This window comes from Hylaeus volcanicus, chromosome 3 (assembly GCF_026283585.1).
Source record: "Hylaeus volcanicus isolate JK05 chromosome 3, UHH_iyHylVolc1.0_haploid, whole genome shotgun sequence".
NCBI lineage: Eukaryota > Metazoa > Arthropoda > Insecta > Hymenoptera > Colletidae > Hylaeus > Hylaeus volcanicus.
Window position 1 is genome coordinate 9309106 of NC_071978.1, and position 20273 is coordinate 9329378.

The 20273-nt window shown below is 27.5% G+C and overlaps 5 protein-coding genes across 9 annotated transcripts in view; 2 read left to right on the forward strand and 3 right to left on the reverse strand.

The window, feature by feature from the left end:
• Window positions 1-137: 137 nt before the first annotated feature.
• On the reverse strand, window positions 138-3725 carry LOC128874053 (ferritin subunit). Its single transcript, XM_054118308.1, has 5 exons — window positions 3491-3725; window positions 1094-1212; window positions 863-1024; window positions 639-779; window positions 138-551 (listed from the first exon to the last, which is right to left on the reverse strand). Exons 1-5 carry the CDS (start codon window positions 3558-3560, stop codon window positions 396-398), a joined length of 648 nt encoding a protein of 215 aa, XP_053974283.1. The 5' UTR covers window positions 3561-3725; the 3' UTR covers window positions 138-395.
• Window positions 3726-3801: 76 nt separating this feature from the next.
• On the forward strand, window positions 3802-5751 carry LOC128874051 (ferritin, lower subunit). 2 transcript variants are annotated; one of them, XM_054118306.1, is made up of 4 exons: window positions 3802-3944; window positions 4767-4874; window positions 4958-5235; window positions 5334-5751. In XM_054118306.1, exons 2-4 carry the CDS (start codon window positions 4772-4774, stop codon window positions 5622-5624), a joined length of 672 nt encoding a protein of 223 aa, XP_053974281.1. In that variant the 5' UTR covers window positions 3802-3944; window positions 4767-4771; the 3' UTR covers window positions 5625-5751. The 2 variants fall into 2 exon arrangements, with proteins under 2 accessions (XP_053974281.1, XP_053974282.1); XM_054118307.1 differs by lacking the exon at window positions 3802-3944 and adding an exon at window positions 4237-4356.
• A 924-nt stretch (window positions 5752-6675) lies between these two features.
• Window positions 6676-14734, reverse strand: LOC128874044 (1-phosphatidylinositol 4,5-bisphosphate phosphodiesterase gamma-1). Of its 4 annotated transcripts, XR_008456556.1 has the most exons (20): window positions 14625-14734; window positions 13419-13614; window positions 12358-12507; window positions 12061-12199; window positions 11753-11915; window positions 11310-11623; window positions 11030-11236; window positions 10544-10964; window positions 10161-10472; window positions 9896-10077; window positions 9621-9798; window positions 9479-9544; window positions 9203-9394; window positions 8899-9120; window positions 8606-8812; window positions 8142-8523; window positions 7936-8075; window positions 7740-7847; window positions 7580-7660; window positions 6676-7497 (listed from the first exon to the last, which is right to left on the reverse strand). XR_008456556.1 is itself a non-coding variant. In XM_054118291.1 (19 exons), the coding sequence occupies exons 2-19, from the start codon at window positions 13591-13593 to the stop codon at window positions 7640-7642; spliced, it is 3579 nt and encodes a 1192-aa protein (XP_053974266.1). In that variant the 5' UTR covers window positions 13594-13614; window positions 14625-14734; the 3' UTR covers window positions 6676-7639. The 4 variants fall into 4 exon arrangements, 3 of the variants coding, with proteins under 3 accessions (XP_053974266.1, XP_053974267.1, XP_053974268.1); XM_054118291.1 differs by having other exon boundaries at window positions 6676-7660; XM_054118292.1 differs by having other exon boundaries at window positions 6676-7660; window positions 14301-14701.
• Window positions 14735-15006: 272 nt separating this feature from the next.
• On the reverse strand, window positions 15007-17314 carry LOC128873314 (rac guanine nucleotide exchange factor JJ-like). Its single transcript, XM_054116812.1, has 8 exons — window positions 16987-17314; window positions 16786-16916; window positions 16480-16701; window positions 16216-16402; window positions 15710-16122; window positions 15507-15644; window positions 15273-15437; window positions 15007-15208 (listed from the first exon to the last, which is right to left on the reverse strand). The coding sequence occupies exons 1-8, from the start codon at window positions 17084-17086 to the stop codon at window positions 15041-15043; spliced, it is 1524 nt and encodes a 507-aa protein (XP_053972787.1). The 5' UTR covers window positions 17087-17314; the 3' UTR covers window positions 15007-15040.
• A 210-nt stretch (window positions 17315-17524) lies between these two features.
• The window catches only part of LOC128874319 (membralin), an 81125-nt gene continuing 78376 nt past the window's right edge, over window positions 17525-20273 (forward strand). The window contains exons 1-4 of the mRNA XM_054118955.1: window positions 17525-17711; window positions 19145-19547; window positions 19683-19918; window positions 20002-20224. Coding sequence (XP_053974930.1) covers window positions 19395-19547; window positions 19683-19918; window positions 20002-20224 — 612 coding nt within the window. The 5' untranslated portion in view covers window positions 17525-17711; window positions 19145-19394. The remainder of the gene's footprint in view (window positions 17712-19144; window positions 19548-19682; window positions 19919-20001; window positions 20225-20273) is intronic.

Sequence of the window (20273 nt, forward strand, 5' to 3'; positions counted from 1 at the left end):
ATACTTTTCAACAATTTTGTTTTCAATTATAGAAACTGTAATGTAAAAAATGCTTTATATTTATATGCAGTAATAGAATGTTATATACAAATATTTTATATGCTTTCTAATGAATATAATAAACAATCCACTAAACATTTTTATATGAATCTTAAAATATTTATTTCATTTATTATGAGTAATATATTTATTACAGATTAACAAACATTTGTAAATAGGGTTTTTTGCTTATCTATATTACAGACCATATTTAGAAAAATATTCTATATGGAATAAAATTTATATTTCTTGTATCAAAGTATAATTAAACTAAACAAAGTTATATGCTTTATTCTAAATATGGCCATAATTTCATACACATTTATTGAAAAAAGATTTTGTTGATCGAATACAGATTAAATTTCATCATTCAAAAGTTTCTTATCAAAAAGGAATTCTCCTAACGGTCCATGAGTTGTCATCATTTTACCTAATGTTGAGATTTTTCCAGCTAGGTCACGTTGTCCCTTATATTGCTCATCTAAGAAATCTCCAGTGAGGTAGTCTACCAGCTAAAATTAAACGATTTATTAAATACAATTCAATAAGTTTGAAACATTAATTTCTATGTACAAGAGTATACAAGTAACTTGACTTACATGGTAATCATTGAAGGAGACAGATTTTGGATTTTCGCACGTTATAATAATGTCGCGAATATTACGCGTAACTTTAGTTTCCAAATTAAGAGCATCTGTAAGAGCTTCAAGACCGCTCTTCCATTCTTCACGCTTTGTGCTCTAGAAGTGGTAGTTACATATTTTTAATTTATTGAATTGCAATTATGTGGCTTACAATTTGAAAAATAATATTAGATATATACCAAGGGGAATTTCAAAAGTTTGCTAGGATCATTTGTTAGCTGGCCACGCATTAATAGGTAGTCAATTACTTTTATTGCATGTTCTCTTTCTTCATTAGCAGCATTGAAAAAGAACTTACTAAATCCAGGACGATTAATCGTGTCACGGGCAAAATGAGCACCCTTTAACAAGATGAAACATGTATAAATTTTCAAAAAGTACTATGAAAAAGTAAAAACTAATGTAATTACCATTGCAAGATAAGTTACAGCAGCTTCAACTTCTACTTTGACCTGGGCTTCTAAAATTTTTGAACATGGTTCAACCATGTCCAACCATAACTTCGGTATATCAGCAGGTTTAAGTGTACCTAAAAATACAAATACGTAACATTATTGGATAAAATATAGTTTATTATAAGAAATTACATTGTGATTATGTAAGTTATTATTGAAGAAATTGGTATAGCTTCAAAATGTAATCTATTGAGATGATCATCAGTTATAATAACAATTTTTGTTGTAGATAAGATTACATTCATTTATCTTTGATAATTACAAAGGCGTGTATGACTAGATTACTTCTTTATCATTATTTTTTTAGCACTTCATTTCCTTTATTATCTCTAGTGTCTGTACAATACAGTCATGTACAAAATCAAGTTCATTAATTTAAATTAATGTATACCATAATTAATTATATTTTAATTTCTTAAAATATTGATTAGTACATTATATAAAAACTTTAGTATAAGTACTAATTAATGGCATAGTAATTATTTCAATAAATAAATATAAAATTATTTTTAATATAATTAATATCAAAGTAAAAGAAATTGACAATTGTTAGAAGTATTAATGATGACAAAAATAATAATGTTAATCATTATTTAAATTCAAACAAAACTTCATAGTGAAATAATGTGAAAGGAAGTCCATGATACACAGTAGTTTCAATTGAGTTATCTAACTTCCCAGAACAGCATACAACACACATACAAATTCAATGTGGACTTTAGAACATGCAGTAATCAAAACGTTCACATTGTCTCGTAAAACTTATCAAATGTTATCACCCTGAAAACAAGATTGTCAATAATAACCAATAATTAACACATTCTGGAGTCTCACTTCATGTAGAATGACTTTTAGTGCATCCTTTAGCGTACAAATTTGCCACCAAATCATTTTTATAAAAAACTATTCATGGAGTAAATATTAATTATGGATAATAAAAATATGTATCATAACTGTACAATGTCTAATCTAGTTTATTTTCTCTAAAACATAATTACTAAGTTTAAGTAATTGTAAATGTTGAACAAATATAATTAGATAAATTTTAGGAAATAAAAATTAGTTTTATATTGCAAGTCTTTACTAAAATATTATTTACAACGTAAAATAAAAATAATTGTATATGATAATTTTATTCTAAATTTATATTTATTGGTAGCTTTAATAATATCTCTTCATTAATGATGACCTATTGAAAATTATCTTCCACATGTACTTTATGAAATCATAATTTTCAATTAGGTCAAAAGATTAATAAAAATATTGATGGTGCCATGTGATATATGAAACTTTTATAAACACCAAGGTTAATAAAGTATTTGGAATAAATAGTACAAAAAATTGTCTCAATCTTCCTAGAACGTAGCAGTTGTAGAGTTAACTATGTAAAAATGCCCAGAAAGATAAGCAACTGAATAAAATGAAATAGACAATGGAATTCAATAATGACATCATTGCATGAATTGCATCATATGTCCACTCATTTGCACAATATGTAGAGTAACAAACATCCGATAACATCTATAGATGTGAATAACACAAGGGAAAACCCATGAAATCATACAATGACTAATAAGTATAAAGTCTGTAACAAAGGATATATCACTACTGATAAGTTATATAAATAACAATGAGTACTTAAAAACATAAAAGAATAATATATTCATCTTTCACAGAAATCAATGAAAGTAAAGTTAGGAGAGTTTGGAAATATATTTTTACAGAACTTTATATGAAGTATCATAGTTTCAAAATAAGTTGAAGTTATGTACAATTAGAAGAAGATATACATAATGAAATTAGTGTGTGATTTACAATATGCAAAAGTAATATTAGTAACTAATCTAGAAAATACTTCAATGGTGGAATCTGATTTTAGGATAATACATCAGTTTTTCTTTCTACCAGAAGAAGGTTAAAGAAACAATTTTTTTTATAATTTATTGTGAGCCAAGCACTAATTTCACTATTTACATTACTTTCTTTATATTATTGAAAATATTTTTAAATACTGCTTCTAAGAACACCTGTGTTTTTTTTTAATATTGACAAGCACAAATATTACTGCTCTGACAATTTAATTGGCATGTCATTTCGCGAGCTATGTTAGATTCTAATTTAAATCGTTTAATATTAATAAATGCTTCGTACCTGCATATTTGGCATGTATTTAAGAAACGCAAAATGGGTTTATTCAAGGACAACAACATCGATCACAGAAATGGAATGGATACAGGACAATGGGATCTATTAAGGAATTACAACGGTAACCTTAATTAGTATTTGCGGCTGAATATATCAGTCAGAAAAAGTAAGTTTACAGGTAAAAAAAAAAATAAATAATAGACTTACATGTAAGTCCATCTCCTAGTGATCCACTGATGCAAAGAAAAGCGGTGAAAAGGAAGTACAGCAACTTCATCGTAGATTGCTTTTGGAGGTTATAATTGAAAAATACGCAAGAGTACTTATTATTGCGTGTTTCGGGAGCAACCTTTATACGCACTGGTATAGAAGGCTGCCTTTACTGAAGCTAGATAAGTGAACGTACGTGAACTAAACACGATGTACGGCCATCGATCATTTAATAATTGGCCAACAAATGCGTACCATTCGTACTGTAATCGACGGGGAGTAACTGGAAACTTCTATTCCCTTTCTACCGCGCATGCGCTCTTCATATCAGCTGACTATGACTGTGTGAAAACTACCAACGAAGGGTGTTATTCAGTGTTCATTGTTGGAAGAACGTCGAAGCGAGAGTATTCACGTTGCTTCCTTTTAAACGAGCACATCGTTTGAACAGGTATGTAATATGAAGAATTTAACTTTACTGTTCATTGCAATAGAGTTATACAAATTTTATGTATAAATAGAAGACGAAAGAAACAATCTGTTTTCGGCGCATGTAATTCTGCTTCTATTTTTTTTCCTTTACACTCTATGCATAGAAGTACTGCGTATTTCAATATAACAATAACGGTTCCACTGTGCAATGTCTGATATCTACAGCGTCACAATTTTTTTTTTAGTAATAAACTGACGTCTGTAGATTGTAGCCGAATCAGCGATATATGTTGGACCTTAGGTTATACTCTATTAGCTTTAATTTACATCAGTAACTAGGCTATCGCGTGTTATTCTCTGTTATCAATTTTTCTGCTTATCTTGAACGTAACGGCTAGTGCATTTCGTAAATTAATTGAATTCAACCGAAGGTAATAATAATCTAAGTATAAGTAGCTTTATTTAATTTTTACTTTGCAGCCGAACAGACCTCGAATAAATATTTATTTATCTATTTAAATTTTTATATTATGTTCGATTGTTAAGTAAATTTTATTTCGAATAACCAATAGAATTCGTAAATTTATTCATAAAAGCAGAAACGAATAAATCATTCAGCTACTGTCTTTTTGATTTTATTTTTATTTCTGAATTTATTTGTTTCTGCTCTTATGAATAAATCTAGAATTTCTATTCATAATTTGAAATAAAATTTATTTAACTTTGAATCTAAAAGTAGATGTTACATATAAATAGTTACTTCTTTTTATGTATTGTCTTAATAATTTATCCATAAAAGAGTCACTTATGTTTTGTCTCTTTTTTTTACTTAAAATTACAGAAAACATGTTGTTCTTTGGGATATTATCTATCGTTTTGGCAGTTGCCTCTGCTGAATTTTGTTATTCCGATGTGGAAGGAGCTTGTAGCAATAGACCCACATCGAATGGTATAAAAATATTTAATACTTTGAAAAATAATGTATTAAATTCCATCTATATTTTATAAATTCATAAATACTTCTGCATTTAGATGGTGCATTGATTCCCAACTGTAATGCAAAATATGGAGCTATCGATTTGCTTCAAGCAGATCTTCAATCATATGCCAATGCTAATATAGAGTCCAGTTTTGAATATTTATTAATGTCAACTTATTTTGGCAATTATGTGGCTCAACGTGAAGGATTCAAAGACTTGTATCGTAAACTTTCTGATAAAACATGGGAGGATGCAATCGATTTAATTAAATATATTGCCAAACGTGGTGGTAGAATGAACTTCAATCAATTACCGCGCTTCAAGAAAACTGTAAGTAGATTTATATTTTTCATAATTACATCTTATAGTATAAAAATATAATATTAGCAGAAGAACTTTTTAATAATTTTATTATATTACTTTCTCAGCCAAAGGAAAGCAGAGTATTAGAATTGAACGAACTTAGCAGCTTAGCTAAGGCACTTGACACGCAAAAACAACTTGCTGAGGAAGCAATGCGTATTCACGGCACGGCACAGGCTCATAACAAGCATGATGCAGCTCTGGGTCATTATATGGAAGAACAGTTCTTTGAATCTCATACTAAATCTGTACGAGACTTAGCAGGTTATACAAGTGATTTGAAGCAGCTATTAACTGAACGCGACCCATCTGTATCTGTATTCTTGTTTGATGAAATCCTGAAGAAAAGTTTGTAACTGTTTGCAACCAAAACAATATTATTATTAAAATTCTCAATATCAGTAACCTATGTTCAGAAAAGTATACTTATTTTTTAGTTATACAAAGATTTATATATGAAATTAATAAATATACTATATATTATTTTTTTGACATGCTTCATCCAATAACATGCATACATTTTTTTTTCTTGAAATTAAATTACTAAACAAATATTTTCCAAAAAATCAATTTCAAGCAAACTTTTATAACTTGAAAATTGATTTTCACATAAAGAACAAGGATAAACAACAATTGAAATAATTATAAGACTCCAATTTATTTAACATAGTTAAGCAAATATCAAAAATATTTTTTTGAAAATAGAATACCTACATATAGTTAAGGAAATAGCATATAAAATCTTGATTATTTGTAATAAATTAAATGTATAATAAAATATAAAGAAACATTGGCATACAATATTTTATTTTTATATACTGTTTGTGTGCATTACATTAAATCATTTGAGTACTAAGGTGCTTTTCGTTATTGCGCATTCCTTTCAGTTCATTATTTGAGGTTATCACTTTATATTTAACACTAGAATGGAAAGATTGATTAAATTTTACTCCTTGCATTACCTTTTGTTACTTCTTCACAGTTTATTAAAGACTTATTTTATTTCCATTAAAAGAGTAAAGAGTGACCTTTTCGTTCTAGGATTAAGGGTGGCATTTAGACTTTTCGAGAGATGGTTAATAATTAAACAATTGTATGTATTTGTTTTTTATATGTACATGGTAATAAAACCATGGTAAAAAAAGTAATATATTAGGTTGTACCAAAAATTTTTATTATCACTTACTTGTTTCAAACAAGCAACTTATTTCTAATTACATAAATTTTCATTAATTATAACATTAATAAAAGTAGGTTAAGTTCGTAGAAAATAAAATATACATATAATTTTCGTATGAGAATATAGACAAATGAAAACTAATATTTCTATATTTGTAAAAAATGCATGTATAATTATTTTTTGTACCATTCTATTGATGGGAAAGAATATATTTAGTCCTACAGTAGTATGTAATATAAAAGAATATTTATATTCCGTTTCTTAAACCATACATTTTATAATTTGAAAGGCTTAACAATTGGCCTTTTTAACATTTCATAATTGTTCTTTGTATTATATAATCGAGCTAAAACTATTTACTTTTGAAATAATAAATAAATATTATTAACGTGGAAACAATATCCCGTTAATTGTAAAGGAATTAGAAGCGTATTATGTATATTAATTAATTCAGTCTAAAATATATCTTAGTATAAGGCCTTGTTGTTTTTATAATTTTTATATAATTTAAATAAAGATATACTTTGTCACGCTACTGCCTGATATGTTACTTTCTATATCAATTAAAAAATTTTAAAATAGTTATACTAAATCACATTGCTTTTTTTTATAAGTTATTTATCTTTTCTGTTGCAAATGATCTAAATGAACTATACACTAAGTAATAGATACATACTTTTGGGTATTTTTTGCAACAATTTGCAAAAATCTTTATAATATGTTATATAACTTTTGCAATATTGATTACTCAACTTTTAATGAGGCATTATTGTATTTCTCATTTTCAATATTTTTATATATATATCCCTTTCATTCTCTGTTCAATACTGTAAGAACTATTCTACTATTTTTCTTTGATACTATGTATAATAATAATAATGTTCCTAAATTACCTATGTAATTGGTTAGAAAGATAGATATATGTGTTCTCGTACTCAATTTCAATTTGAAACATAAACATTGTAGATAACTAGTCTTCTCTGGTGACGTTCTTTCGTAATCTTCTAATCAAAATATTTCATTTAATTGTAGTTATACTAGATTCTAATCTGAATAATGGAAGTTATATTATACAGTGCTGAATTCATAAATAACAATTAATGTACAGGTGTCGTTTATTATATTCTTTACCTTTTCTTAATTCCGACGTGAATCAACGGTTTGCAACTTATATGCAATTTAACGTTGACTTTATAAGTTATGCGAGTGCGTCTAAAATAAATATTTATGATGTAAAGTAACGTATCTAGTTAAATAATAAAGATAAATTATAATTAAATTTTGTGCTTACTGCTGAAGATGAAATTCGAAGATGTATTAATAGTGATGCAAGTTCAAGATCTTCACTATAGTTATTTTTTAATGGAACGCTCCTGTAACCTGATTGTAAACATCGGACCTAAATGTACGGGTATATCCAAAAAAATGCAGTATACAATTAGTAATTTAAAAATAGTAGTAATGTTTTGCGAATAGTATGTACATACAGGATAAGTGGCTTGCCCAATAAAATTACTATCACCAAACATGTCTTCATCCTGTACAACGAATCGTATAAACGCAAAGTATGGATTGGAAACTTCAAAATCGCAGGATTCATTCCACATAGGATTAAATCCATTATCAGCTACAATTTTAATACAGTTACTGTTTAATTGTCAACGCCGATAATATATAATTTTATTTTACTTACGTATTGTTTTAGTCGTTATTTTTGTACCACTATCAAAATCGGCTCCTATAATTTCAATTTCAACAAAAGGGCTGGCTATACCTCTCCCTGATCTAATTAAGTGTCTTGCACCAATAATTTTTAAACTAAATTTAATAGACTCTACTCCTTGTAAACAATTTTTATCATATGGACTGAAATCATCTTTAAACATAAATTCGGGTTTCAAAATATATCCGCAATTGCCATTTTCTCTAAACTTTGCCTGATTTAGTTGCATTGATTTATCTCCAGTTTGATAATTCAATGCTACCATTTGACAACCAGAATTCCACATTGGTACAGGATTATAATTTGACGAATCAATACGTTGTCCTTTTGGATATACTCTGCTAAATTGAATCTATAAAATTTTTATTTTAGATACTTCGACAAATTTTATTTGGCAAATATTATTAATGGTAGTAAATCCTATGTCACTTTACCTGATGATATTTTATAAAAAATTTGTTTTCTTGTTGACACATCAGTTTTTCAGCTTTCGTTTCAGGAAAGCTACTCATTTCAGAAAATATAAAACCTTTTGTTCTTATTCTTTCTAAATTAAATGCAACTGATCTACAATAAACTATTAAATTTGACATTTCTTTTGCTATTCTCCATGCACGTTCCATTTCTTTGTGTTGATTTTCCTGAAACAAGAAATTAAATGTACAATTAATTCTTTGATTTCATTGTCGTTTCAAATTTTAGTAAACATATGAAATTTTATGTTTACCCTGACACTAGCATTTTGAGCAGTTTCTTTAATGCTAGCCATCCATTCCAACGCAGTATCTTTGGAAGGAGTTGCCACTTCAAATACTGAACACATACTAGGATTTTGTATTCTCAATATCCATTCTAATCCAGGTCTTCCACCTACTCTTAATTCAACAACAGCGCCCATAATATCCAATGAGCCTTTCTGTAAACTACCAAACATCATGGAATCTGCTGACTGAAAACAATAATAACATATTGATATTCAGTTAATAATACCGACAAACAATAGAAATCGATGCAATGTAAGGTAGACTTACGTCTCCCTGATTGTCTTGAGGTTCTATTTCTTCCACATAATTAGCAGGAAACCAGTGCTGTTTTTTACCACCATAATCTCCTCGCCACCAACCACCACTTTGTCGGTGCACATTTGTTACTATAGCATGTTTTACCAATGTTAATTCATCGTCTCTCCTTGCTTTATAATCATAAATTGCTTTTACAGTCACCTTTAAAATATATTAAAAGTGTAATGTTTCTAATAACTAATTATTTCTACTTAATTAGATAAAGTGACTATTATTACAACTTACTTTTGATGTAAAACTTGTAGGATCCATATAACCAGGAATACCGTAAACAGAGCCGTCATCTGTATCCTGAATATGAAAAAATTATTTAACTATTTATTAAGGAAAATAATTTATTAAGTGGCCAATTCCAACCAATTCATACCAATTCCATTCTCCTAATGACATCTTGATTTACAGGGTGGCTTAATTTTATTTTTTTATATAATGGATGCCTTTCATAATAATTAACTAATTCAACCAAGCTTTCAAACTGTATAGTACCAATAGTATATAATCGTCCTTCTTGTTTGATTCTACAGTGCTTAATCTGTTTCTCTGCTCTGGAACCAAGTAAAAACGAGAAAAATAGAACATATCTAATAATACAATACCATTACATATTATCATTTTATGTAGTAGTCCATTTAAATGTTTTACCTAAATGAAATAGCATATGAATTGCTTTCTTTTTCGCTGGGTCTTACTAAAAATGCACCATCTGTAGGAATGCGTTTTAACATTTCTTCGGCTAAACTTCGACTACAATCGGCGTGCCACCATTCTTTTTCTTCGTGTTTATTTGGTTGTGGAACAGGTTCTTGAAGCGTGATTAAAAACTCCTGTTCCATTTCATTTGAAGATTAATTAATGGAACATCTATGTTACTAAAAGTAATACAGTGCTGTATCTTGTTTACACTTACTTGACTTCTTAAGGGATGATTACGATAATGTGTAATTAAACTGTACAAACTATCAAAGCAATTTGTATCAATAAGATAATATCGCGTTTGACCCATTTCTTGCTTGAGTTTAATACGACAATGATTTACTTTGCCTTTACGCCAAAAGGAAAGGCAGTAATCTCCCACAAATGTAACGCACTGCCGGACTAAAAATGTGCCATCACCAAGGTGCGAATACCGTCGTAACAATTCTTCTGCTTCTTCTCTTCCTCGTGCCAGTTTACCATGAAACCATTTTTCTCCAAAATGTAATTCGTCATTAGGTACACCCTATATTAGAATCAGTAATGGAACTTAGTAAAATAGTAGTAATTAAAAATAATTATATCGTATGTACATACATCTGTTGGTCGTCGAGCTACATCTTCTTCATCATCATCGTGTTCAATTTCCTGAGTTCTAGAAAACGTATCCGTGTAGAATAGCTTCTGCTGAGTTAGTACAAAAAAGTGAGGATTCCACTCTCTATCAACAGGATCCTCAAGGTAAAGAATACCATTTTTTACTGTATTTCTGAGGTCCATTTCTTGTCTACTTTCATCGCTTCGAATAAGAAACGATGTTTCATCAACACCATCAGGTAATTTTTTATGTTTTAATATAATCTTTCTTCTTAGTGCGTGTGGTGATGGCAAACAAGTTTCATTTTTATCTGCAGGTTGAACCAACAACATGTCACCGAATACCTCTTGCATCGTAACTGCCATTTTACGTTGCTGAGGTAGTGTACAATTATCCTCAATAGATAAAATGACAGGATAGCTACATAAAAAATATGTTTACTTTGTGGCTTTTAAAATAAAAATGAAATATTTATTTATACTTACTCCGATGTAGCAAATGCATGCTCTTTAATGGTTTTAATGACATCCAAGAATTTAATTTTTGTGGTAAGTGTATGACCATGAAAGATAAATGGCATCCCATCTGGTCCGTCCCAACAATCGAGTTCTATGCATCTACATCCAGTCCTTAATGCACGCACATAAGCCTGACAACTACTTTCACTGCTAATTTGATCTCCCATTAAATATCTACAATAATGTTTGTTGAAATTATTCACTTGCTATTAGTATAAGCCACTTTTTGCAAAAAAAATATATTTACGTATTATGCGACGAAGCTATCCAATAATGTGCTAGGGGTTTATTCATGTCCTGATATATTCGGGAATATTTTGTATTCCAAACAGAATTTTGTTTTGAAAACAAAAAATCGATAAATTCGGAAAATGTAAAATGTGGTTCCTGTACATCTCTCTGGGGATCTTGCAAGTAATCCCTAATAAAACAAGATACTTCTACTTCATTATTTCCTAAAGGATCTTGTTGTTCGGATGTTAAGAAGTTTTGGAAATCATGAACAGTAACAATTGGTCCTGTTTTAGAATAATTGATCAATTTACTCCAATCTGTGAAATTCTGTGAAAGTAAAAGTACAATGTATATAACAATTAGATATTTAAAAAAATTAGAAAAACCGACCCTGCATACGTAAATCTGTAACGAGAAATACAAATATTAGTAACATCAATAAATTAAAAAACTTACATTTTGATCAAACATAAGTTTATGGTAAAGTACAACAAAATCATCAAAACCAAGTTCATTTCTATTTCTTGTATCTATTTCTTGGAAGATTTCTCGAAGCCTGTTTGTTGCCACTTTACAATTAACTCTAGGTAAAAATGCTTTTACATCTTTCACAGTAACCCTGTAAGTGTAAATAATCGAATTAAAAGTGTGTAAATTAATAAACTGAAGCATTCATAAATATTTTAATGAAGTTTATATAAAATAAAGCATATAAAAAACATATAGGGAATTTAAAGATACAAATGAATTATAAATTTTTTTACGTTTCTCTTGAATTTTCCATTGCATAAAACTCTTTTCTTAGCCATCTTTCAACTTGTAAAGGATATGGAGCTTTTATAGTATCTTGAACTAAACGACGTAACCCTTTTACCCAAAGTTCACATTCTTTTTCACTAAGGGCTGAAATAAATACATAGAAGCAGGTGCACACAAAAACATACTTGAAGAAAAAAATGTTGTGATTGAATATAAAAATATAAATGTATAAGTTTTAAAAGGAAACATTGAAGTAGTCACAGATAGAATAATAAAACTATACAAATATTTTTTGTATTTACCAGATATTGAAAGTGTTTTAAGTCGAAATTCAGAACCATAATATATAACAAAACATCTTAGATTTTCAATTCTTTTTGCATCTTCTGGCCATTTTTCAAAGTCCTTAGAATGTTTTCCAACTTTAATTTCTTTTATTTCTCTTATTTCAACTAAAATCAGAGAGAACAAAATTTTTCTTAATATATCTTACACATCTGTATATATTTAACATATTAAATCCTATATTTAACAATACATATAACATTTTGTGTACGTTATATATTGTACCTACATATAAACATTATGCAAATATTGTGCATAAATGATACTCTAAAAGTATTAAGTGTTTTGAAAAACAGAAGACATTTTTGATTAAAGTTCTGATTGATGTGTCATGTATTAATGTTTTGTGGTAACATATAAAGTCAGCAAATTTGAATGATTACACTAGTTTTATTTTAAATCAAAGACCCATGATATCCAATAGGGCTGATTCAATATATCAACAGTATCCATGGGCACGTTTGTTTGTAGACCAAAAATGAAGGAAATGTCCACTAAGTTACATGTTAGAATATTTAATTTAACATCATCAAATTAATAAATTATCAAGTCAGAAACATGTATAAGCTAATTCTACATTGGATGCAAGCAAATATGCAGTAAATGAAATTCATTAACTGACTTAGGTTGTATCTTTATCGTAAACTCACCCATATACATTATTCACTAGGACCTTTCCTTCAGGTTTTTGACCTAATAACTAGTATCCTCAGATAATATTTTGCCCATTTTTGCTCTAGATATATCTTCATAACCATGCAAAATGTGTGCCTAGAATGTTAGGTGGAATTTTATTTCAACAGTATCGAATAAATATATACAAATTTAATAAGAACTATCATTTTAGAAATGCAGAAATATAGGTTTTTTAAAATCTCTATAATTTTTTATTTACTCTTCTTTTAATGTGTAATCATGGTCAAATAAAAATGTTGTATTGTTTTGTCTTAAACAAATAATAATGTTAAATTATTAGAGCTCTTATTGTAATTTTATTTAAAGCATGAAATATTTTTACCTGAACCATCAAAAGGTCTAAATGTTGCACTTCTTGCCCAGACAATTTGCCTGGTTTCTCTTCTTATCATAAGAGTTTTCTTCTCTGGTCTCTTTCTTGAAAAAAATTTTGTTACCACAGTCCCCCTTTCGAGTTGACTAATGATTTGTTCCATTTCCGGTATTATCCCATTCATGTTTAAAATATTTTGTTTATGCTATAATGAATAGGTTTATTTTCTTTCATTTGAAGACAATTTAAATTTTGTTAAGTTGTTTACTTATGCATATATTAGTTTTAGTTATATTTTATTAAACAGAACTATTTATATTGTATTAGTTTTTGCTTCTTAAAACATTTGTACATACTATTGAAAAATAGAGAAAAGGTATTTATAAATTATAGAAAAACTACCGATCTAAATTATTAATTAAAAATAGCTTCTTTCTAATTTGTTGACATTTTTTATATCCACATAAATTAATATAAATTTGTAATTACTTAAAACTTCAAAAAACACCATTAATTCATAATAAATTATACAGTAAATAAATGTATATTAAAGCTTGTGAATACATTGTTATTTCATACAAATATTGTCAAAATAGACTGATGCAGAAGTAGCGTGTTTAATACATATTTCAAGGATATAAAAATTTGACTCCAATATATGATTTTAATTAGTAAACTGAACTCACAATCAAATGAATTTTTTCAAAAATAAGTTAGCACAGTAAACAGAAAAGGAGTGATTTAATTGTAATTATTTTAATAATATGCGACTCCATTTATTTATTATAACTTATTATTATTACATTACATGTAGTATTTACTATATAAATGTTTATGTAATAATATAATAATCTTTTTAAAGATTAATTGTAGTAAAAAAATTATACAGACGTATGTAGTTCCAAAGTTACAATTGTTTGTTGTATTGTTACACGAATTTCTTAGAATACATAAACATAACCTACTATAAAATTCGTTTCAATTTTGTGTATATGTTCAACAAGTAAAATTCAAAATACAAAACTTTTTTAAACAAATAAATCGATAAATATGAATATAAAATGTGACTTGAAAATATACAATTTGTTTTTGGTAGTATTAGTCTAACATAAAAAAATATAATACTGGTTGCGTTTTTAATTATATATTTATTTTCGTTACGTACTCTTGATGTTATTTGCTATCTTTCGTTATATACTTAAAGATCTATCATACCTGGATCAGAAATGATATTTTGTTAATTGTATGATAAAAAAATTCGATTCTCTTATCATTTGTAGGTATCGGTCATGACTCCCTATAGACGAGTCTAGGGAACTTTGTTGTAATTTGAAGCATTGGGTATTTCTATGTAATTTTAGGTAATGTAAAATACAAATTCAATTCATTTTTATTTTCAATTAGTACTTCAACGAACTGAAATTGTTATTTTAATTTTATGCATAGTTACCAGTTATTTTTTTTTTATATGTTCTGATTGAAAAATTAAACGTAAAATATAACATTCGATTTCGTAAATTATCTAACGATTCTTATAGTTTTATTTCAAGTACTTTTGATAGGAAATTGGGAAATCAATCTTTAAATACAATTGTCTCATTACATAATTTATTTTATTATTACAAATTGTGTTATCTAAATTTAAAGAATTCTTTTAAAGATGACCCTATAGATGAAAAAAATTCACCGATGGATTTGAACGTTGATGAAGTTTGTTGATCATAGGTTGAAGAAGAAACGGGAGATAAACGTAATGCTATGTTTTCTGTACAGTGTTCATTTTCTTTACCTGTACTATTCTGTGAAAAAAACATAATGTAATATTTACTCTATATATTTCTATAAGTAAATACTTAAACTTACATAATCAAAGTTTTGTATGCAAGAATTACTATATTCAGAAATATTATTATTTTTAAATTTTTTAAATCTTTTCAATAATATGAAGCAATTACTGTCCGATTGTATGTCCGCATCTGCTTCATTGTCTTTTTTAAGATACATAATTCTTGATGCATCCAGATTAACCTGTTAATTTAAGTATAATTATATAAAATAAAGAGGCATGATGTTTTAAACTAGAAACTGTCGTAGCACCTCAGTTTCTCCATCTGGTCTTTTTCTTTTACCAGCAACTACTGGTATATTTTCAGATGGAAACAGATTGAGATTATTATGTCTTAATGGTTTCCTTGAACTGCTATCCTTTCGTAAAGTCTGTCTACACTCTGCATACTAAAATAATGAAACAAATTGCATTAATTATAAGATACTTGTACAGTAATTATGTTTATTAATACCTTTTTTATGGAATTTTCTATTGCTTCCATCCATAAATTGCTATCATCTTTCTCAGAATAAAGTAAGAGTGTCTCATTTAAACATGAAACACGAAACAATCCGCCACTTAGAACACATTCAACCTTGCATTTATTCAAGGGTAAAACACAACATAAAGTTAATGAATTTTCTGGATCGCCTTTGCAATACAGTAAAGTATCACTTAGAAGAACAAAATATCTTCTATAAGCAGAATTTCCTCGTCTTGACACTCTCATTAATGCTCCCTGTTTAATAAACCTTCTACCAGGTTTCACCAAATTAATTGGATTCACAATACATTTTTGTAGCTTCAATAATTTTTGTACTTCTTCATGTTGTTCAACTAAAGTATTTATGTGCCTTGCTGCTTTCTCAACTTCTACTAAACACACTATAAACGCAATACATTTATTTTATATAAAACATTTAAATTTGAGCAACACCATTTTATTATAAATATTGCAAATTCTTACTTTAAAGTTACCTTGCAGAAGATTATATTCTTTATGTTTATGAGGTGTATGTTGCAAGACTTCTTGTAAAAGCAATCTATATCTAGGTACTCTTTGTATTGGTGTAATTAATAATGAAGGTAATTTTCTACTAACTTCAGGTCTTGATTCTTGTTTACTAATAAAATCTTTAAATATGAAGTTACTTTCTTGTTTTGTCTGTAAAGAATATATAGCTCTGTTCTAATTGAAGATAAAAAATAATTATAAAAGAAAGTTTTGTGTTGTTAACATACCTGTATCAAGGACAAAACTTGCTCATAATCGTAAGCATAAACTGAATATAACTTAAAAAATGGTGCGAGTTTATGAAATGCACCAGCTATATTCTCTGGATCTTCTTTTAATTCTTTTACTAATTCTCCACTAACATTGTATAATGTTTTTATATTTTCTGATAGTGTTGAAAGCAAAATGTGATCCAATAATTTTTTTTTAAACATAGGTTCTATGAAGTACTAAAACAATAATAATTGATTTTATATTGCTAACAATATAACATTTGAATGATACCTAAATAAATATAAAAACAAACAGAATACCTCCATTAATATTTCTAATTGTCGTAAATAAGTAACTTCTGTTGTTAAAATTTCTTGAATAGCTTGGCACCTCAAATTTTTTTCCTTTTCTTCGAAACATCTTTGATTACTTTCATTTAAACTGTTAAGAACTGTAAACATCAATATGTTAAATTTTATACATAAAAACTAATTAACAGAAAATTGAACTCTTAACTATACCTTTCATACGGCTCCTCATGCTCAAAACATTTCTATTGTTTATAATTGTTCTTAATTCAAAGCTCAAAGGAGTTTGTGGAGACATTGGTGAATTCATCATTTTCAATATCGTCAAATTAAAGATATTATATATATCTATACAATCAAGTTGTATTATAATTTATGAATTTATTACACAGATGTTGACGTATGAATACATTTTCATATTCAAATTTTGTTAATTATCCGTTGAAATTCACACTAAATTACTATTACCACAACCGACTTTAGAGTAGGTTGTGAAAATAACAGTTCTTTAAAAAGTACTATAGTTTGTAGTGTTTATGTTTTTCGTATAGTAACTTTGTCGTTTAAACATCCGTTACTGGGATTTAAAACTACTCTATCAATGGACAAACACAAACAAGCGATGAAATTATTTTATTGGTTCTTCGATAACAAAACGCCAATAAAAATCAGTGATAGATAGAAACTTTTAGTTTAAACGAACTTTTTGATGATTCTCGTATTACAATGTTGGCAACGTTCTGGAGTTAGGAACTAGTATTATACGTGTTTGTGGAATATCAAAACATGATGATGAAGTGACAATTTTACGAGAATCGTATTTGTGAATATACTTACAACCTGTTCTATTACGAGTTGATTATTAAACATATTGACATACAGAAGGATAGTATTGTTGGGAATATAGCGTTATATTTTCTGTTCAGCTTCGAAACAAGGTACGATATGGTTGATTCCTGTGTGATAATTTTACCAGCGGTTCTTGTCACCTGTGAAATGTCACGTCCGGGTTATAACGATTTATTCGAAAAGGAATGCATGCATTTTCTAACACAGAATGAATAATATTATTTAAATCTGTATGTGATACGAAATAACTACTTTCTCCAATTACTTAATTACGTAATAAAATATGTTATTGTTATACAGTCCTATTTTTTTCATATTTGAAGTAATAATAAAAAAAAAAAACGTGTATGAATCAATGCAATACTCACTTTATATGTTTATGCAATTCAATATTTACACTTGCACAATTAATATTATGTATACAGAATTTAACTTATTTGAAAGTGTCATTCTTGAACTTTTATCAATTTTCTCAATAATAATAAGCAATTATTTTCTAATTGTGCCTGCATTTCCTTTACTATAATGTCTAAAGTACACAATTACTTATAGGGTTAATTTGTTAATATAACAAATATGATAAAATTATATATCTAAATTTGGTATATTTCATTTTGTTCATTATAATGAAAATGCATGATTCTTCAAATTCAAAATTACTGTAGCACTTTGCTTGATATATCTAATCAAATTCTTTTATAAATTATTGGTACACTTTCAGATGAAAACCAATTAAGATTATTATAACATAGTTGTTAAAACTTACAAACTGACATTTTATGAATCTGTTGTTACCCATAGTGGCACACAGAGGAATTCAGCTTTTTAAAAAGGTATGACGTGGTTGATTTATATCACAAAATTTGACTAGCTCTTGTGTGTCATTTGTGGAATAGATTATTTAATCTATAATGATTTGTACAATATAGAATAAATAGTATTATTCAAAGCTGTTTACATATATAATAATTATTTTTTTTAATTATTTAATTACATAACAAAGTATATTATTATTATACAAGTACATTCTTTTATGTATCAATAATTTGTTTAAGATGTGTAACATAAGTAAGAACAATTTTTATGAGTAATTCTGTAAATATATTATCATTTTCATAAATTATAATTGCTTCCGCATACAAAATTTAATTATTAAGTAGGTTATGTTGCTTCCAACAGGTTATGTTCCACGTTGGTTATGATTGTATTAGTAATTATTAATTAAATACGTGAATAAAGTATGCAATACATTTTACAATACATATGAACATAGAAATAACCTTCTTTATATTATTATGTTTCATAATTTGGAATTAGAGATCTATTTAAGAAAAAAAGATTCAAATATTAAAATACCGAGATTTGAACATGTTGTGAATTACCTGTCCTATTTTTAAAATCTATTATGTTATGGTACTAAAGTACATAGCAGGTCAATAATGCTTAGGTACTAATAATGAATGTAAATGATAATATGTATTAATATGATGTCAATGTGTAATGTATATATTATTTGTTTCAGGGTATCTAAAATATAATTTGAATGTAGAAATGTACATAAACATGATTAAGTTCTTTATACAACATTTCATACATGAAGATTGTATGAGTAAAAGTTATTAACCATATGTTGAGAACAAACATTATGTGATATTTAAAATGTCACAAGTAAATGGTGGTGCAAAACCAGTAACAAATCATTAAACAGTGCACCTGTACATAATAATCGTATTACTGTTGGTGCAATATAGTCACCTTTAAATAATAATAATATGAATACCACTAGGAATAATAACAATCAAGTCCCATTAGTTAATGTAAGGGATAGGTTGTTTCATGCAATATTTTTTAAAGCTGCAATAGCATATGCAAAAACATTTCCAAGGCATGTCAGGAGACTTATAGAGTTCATAGTTTTATTAAAGGTAAATAATTGATCTATTTTCGTATTTCCTGAAGTTTGATAAATGTACAATTTAATAAATTTATTAAAATTAATTTATTACATTTATTAAAGTATCGTATTGGAAGTTAAATAATTATGTATTACAAATTTTCAGGCTATAATAGCATTTTTTGTGTTGGCTTATATTCACATAGTATTTTCACGAGTACCAACTAACTGTCTAGAACATATAAGAGATGATTGGCCGCGAGATGGTATATTAAGAGTGGAAATACTTAGAAATGGAGGAGAAGACTATAGTATAGATAAAACTTATGTAAAAGAAGAGACATTGAGACAAGAAAAAGTAGATGACTTAACTAATGCTTTGGGAATATTAACTAGAGATGGGTAAGAGTGCTAATATTAGATTTGGTATTACAATAATCTTTTATCATTTTATATATTTGCCTTATTTTATGATGTTTCCATAGGTTTATTATCATTGAACCATCTGCTGTTGATGAAGATAGAGACACTGCTAACATGTCTAATGAAGAAAATCACGACAGTTTAACATTAGCTGAGAAAGACATAGTTGCCAGACATGCTACTGTTTTAGGTGAAGCACAAGATCCAAATTTAAGTATAAGTAACACTACAAGTCCTTCACTATCAACAAAATTATGGAACGAATTAAATATAGGCACAAAAGAGGTAAATAACAACTGATCAGGTACTGCACATATTACTTATAATGTTGATT